Below are 14491 nucleotides of genomic sequence, written 5' to 3'. Positions count from 1 at the left end.
AAACGTTAGTCCTTGACATATTTCACTACTTATATATCAGTGATATATATATCATACTACTCCCACTATTAACTGTTTTCAGCCATCATTCCGTATGTTGGACGGGTCAGAGCCGAGTCGGGCAGCCTTTATGTCCATGTTAGCAGATATTGAGGCCATTCTGATCCGTGCCACCTTCCACACCCGAACAACTCGCACAGCCATTCGCGAAGTCACCATGGATACTGCCACAGCAACCCCCACTGGTCTGGGCCCTGCACCTATGGTGGAGAGCTGTCTCTGTCCCCAGGGTTACACAGGACTATCGTGTGAGGAATGTGCCCCGGGATATCTCCAAGTACAGGAGGGCAGTCAATTCCGCTGTTCACAATGTAACTGTAATGGCCATGCCACATCATGTGATTCTACAACTGGCCAATGTCTGGTGAGTCAACATTATCGGTAAATAATAAAATAAAATGACGATTAATTATGTTAGAATTTTTTATTATCAGTAGAGCAATTATAAAAAATGCTGCAATGAAAAAAAACTTAAACTACAGAGTTCGAGTTAATTGGAATTTGAGTATTTAGAAACAAAAAGAAATGCAGAGCAAAATCAGAAGTTCAAAGTTTGTATGAAAGAAGTTCCAAAGATTGAACTAAGGAAAAACTTATCTACTGCTGATTATATACATTTAACAAATGTTGCTACCTAAGAATTGTAAAATAATGGTGAAAATTTAAGTAACCTTGCCAAGGGAAGAATTCCTGACCAGAAACATTCCTTTAGGTTGCTTTGTTGTCTATAAACGATAAAATTTGACAGGATCATTGCTGAGGGTTTTAATCTTGTAATGCTTTGTCAATTTAGGACTGTCAACACAACACCGAGGGAGAACGCTGTGAGAGATGTGCCACCGGTTACTATGGTGATGCTTCCGTGGGAACCACAAGTGACTGTAGGCCATGTCCCTGTCCTCTCACTATACCATCCAATCAGTAAGTTTTCTTTACAATATGTGATTCTACGATTTCATTTTAATAACAGTGAAATTATGTTATGATCTGACAGTCTGCAGAAAATATACCCAATTGAAGCAAGAAGTAACCTGAATTTCCATTAGGAATTTCTCGGTAAAATCTTCTGATTGTTTGTAATATTTGATTCTAATGTCTAGAGCTGTTTGATTTCTTTAAAATCAAATCAAAATGTTAGAAAAGGATATTACTGAAGATGTCCAAATAGCAAAACAGCACTGTATAAGATTTCAGATATGTTGTTTGAAACATTTTATTCAAAGATAACTACTTGTCCATAAATATGATACCTTTCGCTAATAATGCAGTAAGTAATATAAAATAGCTTTCCATATATGTAGTCAAATGCTTAGATTTCTGTGGTCTTTTGCAGGTTTTCAAAATCATGCTATCAGTCGCCGGGAGGTGGAGGTCAAGTTATCTGTGACCGCTGTCCAAATGGCTATACTGGCCGCGATTGTGGAGAGTAAGTACAAATATATACTAATCCTCAGCTCAAGGATCCCTGTACCACTGCCAAAGATTGTAGTGAAGCATTGGAAACTGTTTTTCCGGCTTGACTATGGCTTTGATAAATCATTCCTGAAAAGAAAACCCTACCTTGCAGTGGCTTTTATGAAAAATAATAAAGATGAAATATATAAACAAAATAAAATCAACAGTAGTGTTCTGAGTGTAAAAAATCAACAGGGCTAGACTGGGAATTGAACCCTGGACTTAGGATTGTCCATGGCTCTAGCCAATTTAGCTACCTGGCCCCGGGATCATGAAACAATCTACATCATGTAAGACTTAAGTTTTTGCTTAGCCAATCGCGTATGGCGTCACTTTTCATGACGTTATTTGTGATTGGCTAAGTCCAAACTGAGGTCAAATTTAGACTTAAGATCGTTTCATGATCCTGGGGCCATGTCATCGAAAGTGTCCTAGCCACATAGTGCTACAGATATAGCTAAACAGAAGTTAAGGGGAGGCTACTCTGTATAGGATAAAAACCAAACTGCGGTGGAACAGGGATTCTAACTCACAAATAAGAAACGCTGATAGTCCCCCACTGGTACTACTGAAGGGGACTGTAAGTTTATACTTCATCCATCTGTCAGTTCATCAGTCTATCAATTTGCGTGTCACTTGGTCTGGGGCATACCTAATACTGTGAAATCAGATAGTTTCTTGGGGCCAAAATATCATGGTTTTCCCAACAAAACACCATGTCGTGGGTACATCATTTCGTCGATGATGTGTACCCACTCAAATGGAATTTGCTGTATGTCAAATTTGTAATAACTTTGTGGACCTCTGAATTCATGGATGAAGATTACCCATGAAATCAACAGAATTACAAACCCCACGGAACTTTGTGATTTCACAGTATACATTGATATTCTGTCACGTACAATTGTCAAATTTTGTGTGTGGGTATCTCATTGGGTGGTGATGTCACATACTGAAATCATGTCTCGTGCCCAATATGTACAACGTCAATGTCATTTTCATAAAAACATCTTTGTCCGTAGTTGGGGGACTTCTGCTTGCTTTCAATGCATTACATTTAAGTTCAGATAGGAGAAATTTTTATTTGAGTTTACACAACTGAATATTTTCACTGAAAAAGTGAAACCAGTCTACATCATCACCTTATTGTATGGGGGTGGAGACTATGTATTTATAAGCATTTGTATTTTTGTCATAAAAAGTTTTCACAGCTTAATATAGAGATAATTATACCCCCCGCAACGAAGTTAGTTATACTGGGTACCCCCTGCAACGAAGTTAGTATACTGAAATCAGCTTGTCTGTCCATCTGTCCGTCTGTCTGTCTATCCATAGAAAATGTTTGTTTTGGCTTACAGTTCTAGTTTGCATCAAAGTAGAAATTGTTAAGTTATTCCTTGACTGGTTAATTGGATTACCTTGTATTTCCTACAGGTGTGATACTAGCCGTGGCTACTCTGGATTTCCACGTGAAGTGGGAGGCTCCTGTACTACCATTGAAAGTAAGTGTGTCACCCCAAAATCTTGAAAATAACCTGCAGTTTATTACTGCTATTTGTAAGGTTTATTTTCCAAGCTGGTCTTTTTTCATGGACATCTTTTTTTTGAAGCAAATTAAACTATAAAGTGTGTATGGCATATTTTCTAGTCCGTCTTACTTTTGAAACTAAAATATAGTTTTAAGGTTTGGGTGTGCAAATTACACAGCTATAGATATTCTTAACAAAAAGATCGCTTTTTGCAACAACCATCGTTGGCTGCAAATTGATCATAAGGAATCCAAGGCAAATTTTCAAACCCTTCCTATTTTCAAAAAATAGATTTGACTGCGAGGAACAGGTTTATTTTCAAAGCCAGCTGATTTTCAGATCAGGCTTATAATTGAGATTTTAGGGTATTATTGTTTTGAACAGCTCCAGATTAATGAACCCTTGTCAAATCACAGTCATCCTTCATTGTTTACCTCAATTATTAATTCTTGCTTCATTCCTTTATTCTGTCAGTCAATTACTAATATGAACCATTTGTCTTTTTATTGTAATTAAATTAACATCATTCTGTCCTTGTCATTAAGTTGTTTAAATTAACATTATTTTTTTTAAATTGAAGTCATGTAATAGAAAGATTAGCCTGTGGCATGTATCATGTAATACATGACAGACCTTATACAATAATTTCTTTATCCCTGATATGACCTCTGACTTGTATTTCAGCTGACAAGCGCCCTGTCATCACTGTGAATCCTGTGACCATTGAAGAAAATGTTGGTGCCACTGTAGTATTCCAGTGTAATGTACAAGGCACAGGGCCATTTAATGTCATCTGGAGCCGGGCTAATGGTCAGCTTCTGTCAACACGAACACAAACTGGGCCACGTTTCAGCTTGACCATCCGTGACTTGATAGAGTCGGACAGCGGCCGTTATATTTGTACTGCCACCAATATCCACGGTAGTCGTCGTGGAACAATCAGCCTCACTGTCATTGGTTAGTATATGTCAGCCTCACTGTCAATGGTCAGTATATATGTGAACTTCATTGTCATTGGTCATTATGTATGTGAACTTCATTGTCATTGGTCCCTACTTACAGGTATGTCAGCCTCACTGTCATTTGTTAGTATATGTCACCCTTACTGTCATTGGTCAGTATATATGTGAACTTCATTGTCATTGGTCATTATGTATGTGAACTTCATTGTCATTGGTCCCTACATACAGGTATGTCAGCCTTTGTCTCATTGGTCAGTATATGTCAGCCTTACTGTCATTGGTCAGTATATGTCAGCCTTACTGTATAAAGTTAGTATATATAAATCGTGTCAAATTTTTAAATGATTTGATCAAACTAGGTTGCAGTCATGTTCATATTTCAATATAAAATATTTTTATAAAACTAGGTCGCAAGCAGCCAATCCGTGTGAGAATTGAAACACCACAAGTAACAGCAAATGAGGGAGAATCAATCCGATTTGTCTGCCTACCACTTGGAAACAGAGAAGTAAGTAAACATTGTATTCTGTGGTCAGTCTTTGATACAGAGTTGTTAACTAGAGTGAATACATACTCATACTTTGTTTCTTCAATTTCTACTCCAGAAACCTTATAAGTGCAACTCCACCTTACATGTTTGAAGGATTTTTTTTGTCACTTGGCACAGTAAAAGTTCATCATATTTAGTTTTGCATGAAGAAAAGAATTGACTGTTCAACTTCATTTTCTGGAGTATTCACCCTTTGAACTTTAAAATACTGCTTCTAAAACCTTGTAAGTGCAACTTCTCCTTAAATGTTAGAATTTTTATAAATTGGCACAGTGAAAGTACATTATATGTTATTGTGCAAAAAGAAAGGAATTTGCGATTCCACTATTTTGGCTGGGGTTATGGCCATTGAATTTATGCTCCAGAAATCTTGTATGCACAACTCCTCCTTAATCATAAATAAGATTGTTTTTGTAATTTGGCACAGGGAAAATACATCATATGTTGATTTGCACGTAGGAAGGTATTTGTGATTGAGACATTTTACCCCCTCCAAACAAAGTTTGAATATGTAGATAAAATAAATTGGGGGAGGGGGGTTAATATTGTTGTGTGAGCTTGCTCACAGTTTCTCTAGTTTTTTTAATTGGACAAATAAAACAAATGATTATTTTTTTGTCATTTTAGGATGTTTCATTCAGATAACTTTTTCAGAACATATCTCAGCTTTTACTACAATACTTTATTGATCGTTACAGAGCACATACATCCTGTCGTGGTCCAGGCAGGGAGGTAATCTGCCACCCCAGGCCAACGACCAGATGGGCATACTTTTAATCCCCAATGCTCGTCGAGAGGACGCAGGCGACTATGTATGTACAGGTTCCGACATGACTAGCATGGATACAGCTACTGCTGTCCTCATTGTCAGCGGTAAGTTTTACTTATTGTTTTTTCCAATACAGGTCAAGGTCACAACAGATTCACAAAGTTACGTACGACATATTGTATAGGTCAAGGTTAAAAAAATGGACTAATTGTCTGTTTTGTTTTTGAAAACATTTTGTGATTTGTTTTTAGCTGGTTACGGATGAAGTGTTTCTCTTTAGTAAATTAGAATTCTGCAGAATTTAGTTTTCTTTAAGGACATGTTTTGATATGCATTATCTTCGTTTGATCTATAAATGTCAGAGCTTTGAAAATTTTCAAAACAACCTTTAGCATGACCTTATACATAACTTTAATATAACTTTTGCAGCATCCCAGATTTCTCCTCAAGTCTCCATTGAGCCAAGGTACCTGAACTTAGACCAGGGAGCTTTAGCTGAGTTCCGTTGTTTAGCCACAGGAACTCCTGTCCCCACAATAGAATGGCGAAGAGGAGGAACTGGCCGACTTAGCTCTTCAGCCACAATTTCTGGTGGACTACTACGTATTTCAAATATACAGCCTTCGGATGAAGCTGAATATTTCTGTAAAGCCACCAACGTTGCTGGATCCAGCGAGATTAAAACCATCCTCTATGTGACTAGAATACGTAGGTTTACTTAATTATCAGACTTTTTTTGTTTCTCTTGGAATAGGAAAGATGAGCATCAAGATCTGCATTATACAGTTTGTTAACGGTTTACATGTTTCAGCTGGCTAGGTTCGACATCATCAGAATTAGGTTTGTGTTCACCTTCACGGTGAAGCTCTAGTGAGTACCATTGGTATCATCATAGATTAATTCTACTACAGTTTTTTGTGACCCTATGTTGGGTTCTTTCTTGTTCCGTATGGAAACCAAACTTTACGTTTGTTACTCTGCTAGACTACATTCATGAAAGGTATAGGTATGGTTCTCCCGTACTATTTTCTGTACAGGTTTTACTGGACAAGGACATGGGGAACATTTTTGATAAGTATCAGGTTTAATGCTACAGAAAACAATAAAAGAAGTTTTCTTAGGTTTAGTGACCAACATAGGTATAAAAAAAAAGGACTTTTACCATTTGCCTATTTCCAGCCTGAAGCAATATCATACTACAGTTTGTTGGCATGTAACTCTATGATGATGTCACAGTTTAAGTCATCACTTTATGTATTACAGTTTTTCTATTCTATGTTATGCTAATGAAAAATTATTCATCATCATCAGTGACAATATTTCTTATCGCTGTGAAAACAGACATTCATTTTGAACCTGGTATTTCTGAATATTCTATATCTTGAAACTTCTATGATTTTTTTCTCGTATTTTTTTTTCAACAGGTTTAGGTTTAACTCCTATAATATATCTTTCTTGGTAGAATGATAAAAATAACCGGACTTTCATATTCCAATATTTGTCATGGCAAAGAAAAAGTCATAAATGTTCTACAAAGAAGCGTTTTATAGTGATTCAGTGTTTTTGTTAGTTTGGTCAGAGCAACAATTTATAAAATAATTATTTTCAACACTACTTTTTGAATTGTGTTTTTTACTATACAGTATATATTAATTGGTGATTAGACAGGGAAGTTTGACTTTAATTATGTGCACTGTAGAAAGTGCAGTGCATTTAAAGCAATGATTAGTTCTTGTTGCTATATTACTTTTGTGAGATACGTACATGTGATATCTTGAAATATGTCTGTTATAAACAGGTTTCTTTGTGAACTTTTTACATAGTTTAACAAGGGAGATAACTTGGTGAGAATGAGCTGGAGTCTATATAAGTGCCTTAGAGCAATTTTGCATATGATATAGGGTGCTAAATAAATGTTGTATATGATTTATTATCATTATAAACTTGTGTACGTGTTTGCTGTGTTACAGAGCGTCCTGAGATCACAGTGATCGTGCGACAGACATCCCTTATTGCTGTGGTAGGAACGACCGCCCAGCTGTACTGTTACGTAGAGGACAGTACAAGGAGGACAACTGTTGTTTGGTCCAGGAGTGGTGGACTCCCACAGGGTAAATAGACCTTTATTAATTCCTACTATGTAACATTGTATATTGGCTTCTGAAATCGACTTTTAGATAAAAGCAGGATATTGAATTTTAAATTTACTTACGTTTAGTTTTCACCGCTTTCCTCTGTCTCTTCTGTTTCATCTTTTTCATATATCCTTCTTAAGAAGATAAATTGATACTTTTTTCTTTCTGTCCCATTGGAATAGTGAATTTATTTTTTCCCAGTTTACCGTCATGATACATCATTTTACCTAACTGTAGCGGAACTGGATTGGGTCGATCGGCGGCGACCAGGTAGCTTAATTGGTTAGACCGTCCATCTAGATTTAGGATGGTTCTTAGTTTGAACCTCGGTCTGTCATTTCTCTTTCTCCCGTTACATTCCAATAAATTTTGCGTTAATATTTTCATCTCTCTCTGTTAAGATAATATCATTATGAGCCTTTCCAGTACTTCAGTATAAGTTTTTTTCGTTTTTCTAGGAAGTTCACAGGAACGTGGCACTCTGACACTGACCAATGTCCAGCCATCACATTCCGGCACGTATGTGTGTACCGCCACAGCTCCTACAGGTAGCGGGACGGCCACCACTGAAGTAACCATCTCAGAGGGAAGTAAGTATCAATAGGAGATTGACATCTCCATCAACTTTTTGACTAGGTTTGAGTACATCTCTAACAAATGTTTGACTTTGAACTTAAAGTTTTAAGTTAAAGAATTGGGCAAGTTCAAAAACTCACAGAATCTTGTTTACTGAATCTAAGGTTTATGCGTGAGAAGAAAGACTGGATAGATAAGTGCCTCAATCCGAAATTGCCTTGTTGATGGACTTAACGGAATGCAACATTATTGAATGCATTCATTCAATTTATTGAGCATGTGACCATCTTCAGAGATACTTATCACATTCTGTCTTTTGCAAATTTGTAACAAATATGCAAGACGTTTTCTTTGATGTTACAACAGCCGAATCCCCAACAGCCACTATTGAGCCTTCCCGGCTGACAGTTGCCATGGGAACAACAGGAACTATTCGGTGTGCAATAACGGGTAAACCACAGCCAACCATCACGTGGAGCAAGAGTCGAGAGGAGCTCTCCAGTCGCCACCAGGTAACACAGCACTAACTCACCATCAGGTTACACTACACTAACTCACAACCAGGTAACACAACACGAACTCACCATCAGGTAACACAACACTTACTCACCATCAGGTAACACAACACTAACTCACCATCAGGTAACACAACACTAACTAACCACCAGGTAACACAACACTAACTCACCATCAGGTAACACAACACTAACTCACCATCAGGTAACACAACACTAACTCACCATCAGGTAACACAACACTAACTCGCCATCAGGTAACACAACACTAACTCGCCATCAGGTAACACAACACTAACTCGCCATCAGGTAAATCAACACTTAACTCACCATCAGGTAACACAACACTAACTTGCCATCAGGTAACACAACACTAACTCACCATCAGGTTACACAACACTAACTCGCTGTCAGGTAACACAACACTAACTCATCATCAGGTAACACAACACTAACTCGCCATCAGGTAACACAACACTAACTCACCATCAGGTAACACAACACAAACTCGCCATCAGGTAACACAACACTAACTCTCCATCAGGTAACACAACACTAACTCGCCATCAGGTAAATCAACACTTAACTCACCATCAGGTAACACAACACTAACTCGCTGTCAGGTAACACAACACTAACTCACCATCAGGTAACACAACACAAACTCGCCATCAGGTAACACAACACTAACTCGCCATCAGGTAACACAATACTAACTCACAATCAGGTAACACAATACTAAACTGAGGAAGAGCAGATTTGTGTTTGGTTTGTATTTAAAAATAATTATTAATGCATGACTGCTTTTGAAACATTTGAATCATAGTTCAAACAAACAAAATATTATATGTAGAAACATAACTCAAGGATAAAATTTACATTATGTTTATACCATTGTTATTATGAAAAAGTAATATTCTAGAAGAACTTAAGGAGCCAAACTCGATAGGGACATATCAACTTCAATTTCTGCACCTTACTATGGTGCTAACCAGGAATTAAAGATGAATAGCATAAAATTGAAAGATTAATACATTGACAAGCAAAGTTACTTTCAATCTAGTAAAAATGCTGTTTTTTTACATTAAAGGGAGATTACTCCCAGTCAAAAAGAAATCTTTGAAGCGGAACTCTTCCCTACTAATATGATTATGCAGTGGTACTCTTTCCCTTGATAGGTATAGCTCATTATGTTGTATTTTCATAATACCTCAGAAATGACAGGCAGTGTTACTAACATCTCGATATTAATTGTACACGGTGTTGACTTTGTTCAGGCCAATGGTGGAGTGTTACGTATCGTTGATGCTAGGATGGAGGATCGTGGAATCTATGTGTGTCGAGCTGAGAACTCCGCTGGTGTAGACCAGGGCTGGGCTATTGTCGAGGTGGAACGTGAGTGTCATAGTCTTCCTTACAATACATATTCTAGAGAAAATTCATAACAATTTGCTTTAATGTCATATTTTATTGGATATCAGAAGGCAACTTTTTTGTTGCGTTTCTGTCTGTCATAGCATAACTGTTTACAACTTTTACATTAAATATAGGTCGTATGATGCCAAAGATTGACTTCTATCCCAGTGAGACCCAGACAATATCTATAGGTGGAAGTGCTTTGTTCCAATGTAGAGTAATGGATGGAGACCCACCACCAACACTGACCTGGACAAGGTAGGTTTATACCTGTACAACCCAACTATCTCTTACCTGTCATTTTTCACATGTAAAAATCAGCATCTGTATTTCATAAGGATTCCCTTGTGTGTTTTTTAAGCAAATGATATAATGCAAATAAAATATATTTAATAAAAAAGTGCCTCGATTGAGATTACTTTACATGGTTCGGAATCCAAGGCAATTAATGTGGCTATATGATGGGGAGGGAAAAGCTTGTAGTATGAGTTGCCTTTGTCCATATGTACACAATTACTGTGAACAGATTTGTGTTTCAGGATTGTTATTCCACAGATAATCAGTGAAATAAGGACCATGGGTAGTGAGGACATTCTTGTCTCTCAAGCACTATCTAATATATTTGCCAAAAAGAATATTTAGGTGTTTTTTTTCCAAATGTAGAGACCATATCCCATTATTGCCATAAAATCTGTTTAAAAGATATTTCCAAAAATGTAGATCTTTTACCCTTACAAAATCCATAAATTTAATGACTTGGAATGAATTTAACTATTAATGTGACAGTTCATCGATTCATGTTGTCAAATTAAGTACTTCCACACATAAATCATTTTGACGTTGACCTTTAACCTTTGCGCAGGGCCGGAGGTGAGGCGCTCACCACTGACACTACAGAGTTGATGGACAACGGTGTAATCATGTTCAAGCAGGTGACCGGTTCTGAGGCAGGACAATATGTGTGTACAGCGACCAATGATATGGGATCTGTGTCTAGCACTGCTGTCCTCATCATTCAGGGTAGGTCACTCTAGTATAGGTGAAGCTCTAGTCTGCGCTGCTGTCCTCATCATTCAGGGTAGGTCACTCTAGTATATTTGAAGATCTAGTCTGCACTGTTGTCCTCATCAATCAGGGAAGGTCACTCTAGTATACGTGAAGATCTAGTCTGCACGGTTGTCCCCATCATTCAGGGTAGGTCACTCTAGTATATTTGAAGATCTAGTCTGCACTGTTGTCCTCATCAATCAGGGAAGGTCACTCTAGTATACGTGAAGATCTAGTCTGCACTGGTGTCCTCATCATTCAGGGTAGGTCACTCTAGTATAGGTGAACCTCTAGTCTGCACTGTTGTCCTCATCATTCAGGGGAGGTCACTCTAGTATATGTGAAGATCTAGTCTGCACTGTTGTCCTCATCATTCAGGGTAGGTCTCTCTAGTATAGGTGAAGCTCTAGTCTGGACTGCTGTCCTCATCATTCAGGGTAGGTCACTCTAGCATACGTGAAGATCTAGTCTGCACTGTTGTCCTCATCAATCAGGGAAGGTCACTCTAGTATACGTGAAGATCTAGTCTGCGCTGTTGTCCTCATCATTCAGGGTAGGTCACTCTAGTATACGTGAAGCTCTAGTCTGAAAATGGGGGATATCATACTATTGAGACCCAAATACAGAAAACATTTTATGTAATCAAGTGCGTTATACTTCAGCAGGAAAAACCTAACTTTTAATAGCAGTCCATTATTGTTAAAAGGGCTTCTTGTAACTAAATCAAGATAAAAAAGGACCAGTTCAAAACCAAATGATTGTTATCATAAATTTGACATGAATTAATCTAGAGATTTTGAGCACAATAAGCAATAGATGTACGTGTTCAGTACCACTCTTGAAATGGTAAAGATTTTGTGTATTTTTGCTGCTGCATAGGTCCTCCAAGGATTGTCATCCAGCCCGATAGAACAATTTATGCGTTGGTTGGTGAGAGAGTGACCGTAGAGTGTATTGGTCAGGGTGATCCATTGCCCGCCGTTTACTGGCGTTACAACACTGCACCCCAGCGTGGCGACATTCCACAGGAACCTGACTACGAAGCCTTAGCAACGACTGGGTCTGCTACCTTGACCTTGGAAAATGTGGGAATATCTCAGACCGGAAACTATGTTTGTGTGGCGAAGAATGCTGGTGGAACCACACAGGAGACAGTCCAGATCATCAGTGAGTCGGGCCATTCCTTCAGATATGTTAAACCCGTTAAACCCGGACAGCAGAAACAAACGTGCTGCAATGTTCATTTCTATCAAAACTTGCAAGGTCTTGAGATTTCTGTTTTACTGAGACAATTTTTTTTAAAGCAAATTAAAACCAAGTTTGTCTCTAAAAACACTGAATGAATGATAGAACAACTGATTAATGTTGTGTGTAGCTGAATTAGCTAAGCTCTGTTACATTACTGTTCATTTCTTAATAATGATAATAATAACACTTCGAGGTTCTTATATACTGCTTTATCCCAACCTAGTTCATAGATTGTCTCAAAACGATTCACAAATTATTATCCGTGGGTATAGGGCCTTTGCAACCAGCCAATATCTTTCTCAACTCCCTGGGGACAATACAGCCGGTGCTGCCACTTCGGCGCTCACAGCTAGCATTCAACAATTCTAGCACTGCCCATCCACATACTCATTTACAGCTGAGTAGACTGGAACATGTGGAGTAAAGTATCTTGTTCAAAGATACAACTCAGTGTCGTGCCGTGATTTGAACATGCAACCCATTATTCACGAGCCTGGCGTTGTTTTAAGATGACTCATTCCATCCAATTGAATAAGAAATATGCTTGTTAATTATTTATGAATATTTTATCATTTCAGTCCGAGAAGGAAGACAACCAGATGGAGATATACTTGATATTGATGGACCAGATCGTCTGTCAGTTGAGGATGGTCAGAGAGTGGAGCTCCGATGTAATACCCGTGGTAGGTATCTAGACTGGGTATACTTACAAGTAGGAACAAAACATTCTATATGCTTATGTGTAACATTGTAAGTACAATGTGAAATTGTGGTTTACTATGATTAAAACCATCTAAGGTTTTTTCTGTCCTGTTTTATTGTGTGTAAACATTAATTTTAATCTTAACTTCCTTGTTCCCGACCATAACTGCACTGTACATTACCGATTCCTTGCTGCTGAATTTGTTTTTAGTGGACTAATGAAATGTGCGTGTTTGTAGGCCTAGTAAACCCAGTTGTAAGGTGGAGGAGGCGCGAGGGTCCACTCCCACCAAACCACAGCCAGAGAGGTGGCACCCTTGTCATACCCCGCTTCTCCTCAGAGTATAGTGGAGAGTATATCTGTACAGCCACTGCACAAGAGAAGACTTACGAAACCTCTGTTTATATCATTGTGACAGGTGAGTTACTTTCGTGTATATGTATTTTTACCTGAACTTTACAGATGAAAGCTTTAGTGCATATTCTTCACTGTTGATATGTTTTGTACTTAACTAATTGGTAATACAGATAGTTAAACATGTATTCTGGTCACTCAATACAGTTTAAATTAACTTTAAAACAAGTGCAATGATTAAAGTTTAAGTATGTTGATTTCTTAACACAGGTGGTCTCTTAACACAGTTGGTCTCTTAACACAGTTGGTCTCTTAATACAGGTGGTCTCTGGAGCAGGTTTCATTGTATTTCAAAATAATCGTTATCTTTCCATGTTTAAGTTCGACCACGACTGACCATCTCACCTGCCCGTGTTGAGGCGATAGCTGGACAGAGGATACAGTTGACCTGCATTCCCCAGGGGTCAGGGCCTTTCCAGATTGAATGGTCTAAAATGAGTGGACTTCTCAACCCTCGTGCTGTCCAGACCAGCGAAGGCACACTGGTCATTAGCCAAGTGACTGCTGCTGATGCTGGACGGTATCGGTGTGCGGCTACCAGTTCTGCGGGATCATCCGATGGCTATGCAGAAGTATCTATACAAGGTAGATGGTTTGTCACTGACTGACTAACAATTGTTGCCCTCCTTTGATTAATTACATGAACTGTTGGATGGTATGACACCATGACCAATTATTTACATCTGTATTTTATTTTAAATCCTATTTACTAACTAGAAACCACTAAACTACCTCTGATTACTCCTAAAATTACAGTAAGAGTAAAGCTGGTTATTACAAACTTGGATATCTTTAATTTAGGGTGGTGCGTACTGGAATAAAGTTGTGTATTATAACTTGCCTTGTGTAATTACACCTTGCCTTTCAATGCAGTTCCCCCGACGGTGCTTGCGGAGGTAAGACAGACCAGCCCTGTGATTGGCCAGTCCCTGTCGTTCGCCTGTAACGCCCAGGGTGTGCCGAGACCAACGATACGCTGGGAGAAGGAAGGAGGATCACTACCTATCTCACATCAGATTGTAGATGGAGTTCTGACGTAAGTTCAACGGAAACTCGCCAAATATTGTAAACTCAATTCATTTGACTTAATCTGAAATATGCATTAAATTTTA

At 38.2% G+C, this 14491-nt stretch overlaps 1 protein-coding gene across 8 annotated transcripts in view; it reads left to right on the top strand.

Annotated features, from left to right (window-relative positions):
* LOC110462776 (basement membrane-specific heparan sulfate proteoglycan core protein-like) overlaps positions 1 to 14491 on the top strand; it is a 182914-nt gene that overhangs the window by 143405 nt on the left and 25018 nt on the right. For all 8 annotated transcript variants that reach the window (XM_021516932.1, XM_021516938.1, XM_021516937.1 and 5 more), the window contains 19 exons: positions 83 to 424; positions 854 to 981; positions 1394 to 1486; positions 2950 to 3017; positions 3729 to 4001; positions 4414 to 4514; positions 5255 to 5429; positions 5755 to 6033; positions 7296 to 7436; positions 7919 to 8050; positions 8403 to 8548; positions 9829 to 9946; positions 10102 to 10225; positions 10830 to 10987; positions 11894 to 12181; positions 12841 to 12945; positions 13204 to 13383; positions 13701 to 13964; positions 14253 to 14415. In XM_021516932.1, coding sequence (XP_021372607.1) covers positions 83 to 424; positions 854 to 981; positions 1394 to 1486; positions 2950 to 3017; positions 3729 to 4001; positions 4414 to 4514; positions 5255 to 5429; positions 5755 to 6033; positions 7296 to 7436; positions 7919 to 8050; positions 8403 to 8548; positions 9829 to 9946; positions 10102 to 10225; positions 10830 to 10987; positions 11894 to 12181; positions 12841 to 12945; positions 13204 to 13383; positions 13701 to 13964; positions 14253 to 14415 — 3278 coding nt within the window. The remainder of the gene's footprint in view (positions 1 to 82; positions 425 to 853; positions 982 to 1393; positions 1487 to 2949; positions 3018 to 3728; positions 4002 to 4413; positions 4515 to 5254; positions 5430 to 5754; positions 6034 to 7295; positions 7437 to 7918; positions 8051 to 8402; positions 8549 to 9828; positions 9947 to 10101; positions 10226 to 10829; positions 10988 to 11893; positions 12182 to 12840; positions 12946 to 13203; positions 13384 to 13700; positions 13965 to 14252; positions 14416 to 14491) is intronic.

Source organism: Mizuhopecten yessoensis, unplaced genomic scaffold, assembly GCF_002113885.1.
Source record: "Mizuhopecten yessoensis strain PY_sf001 unplaced genomic scaffold, ASM211388v2 scaffold10829, whole genome shotgun sequence".
In the NCBI taxonomy this organism is placed as follows: Eukaryota; Metazoa; Mollusca; class Bivalvia; order Pectinida; family Pectinidae; genus Mizuhopecten; species Mizuhopecten yessoensis.
This window is presented reverse-complemented; position numbering and strand designations above follow the sequence as displayed.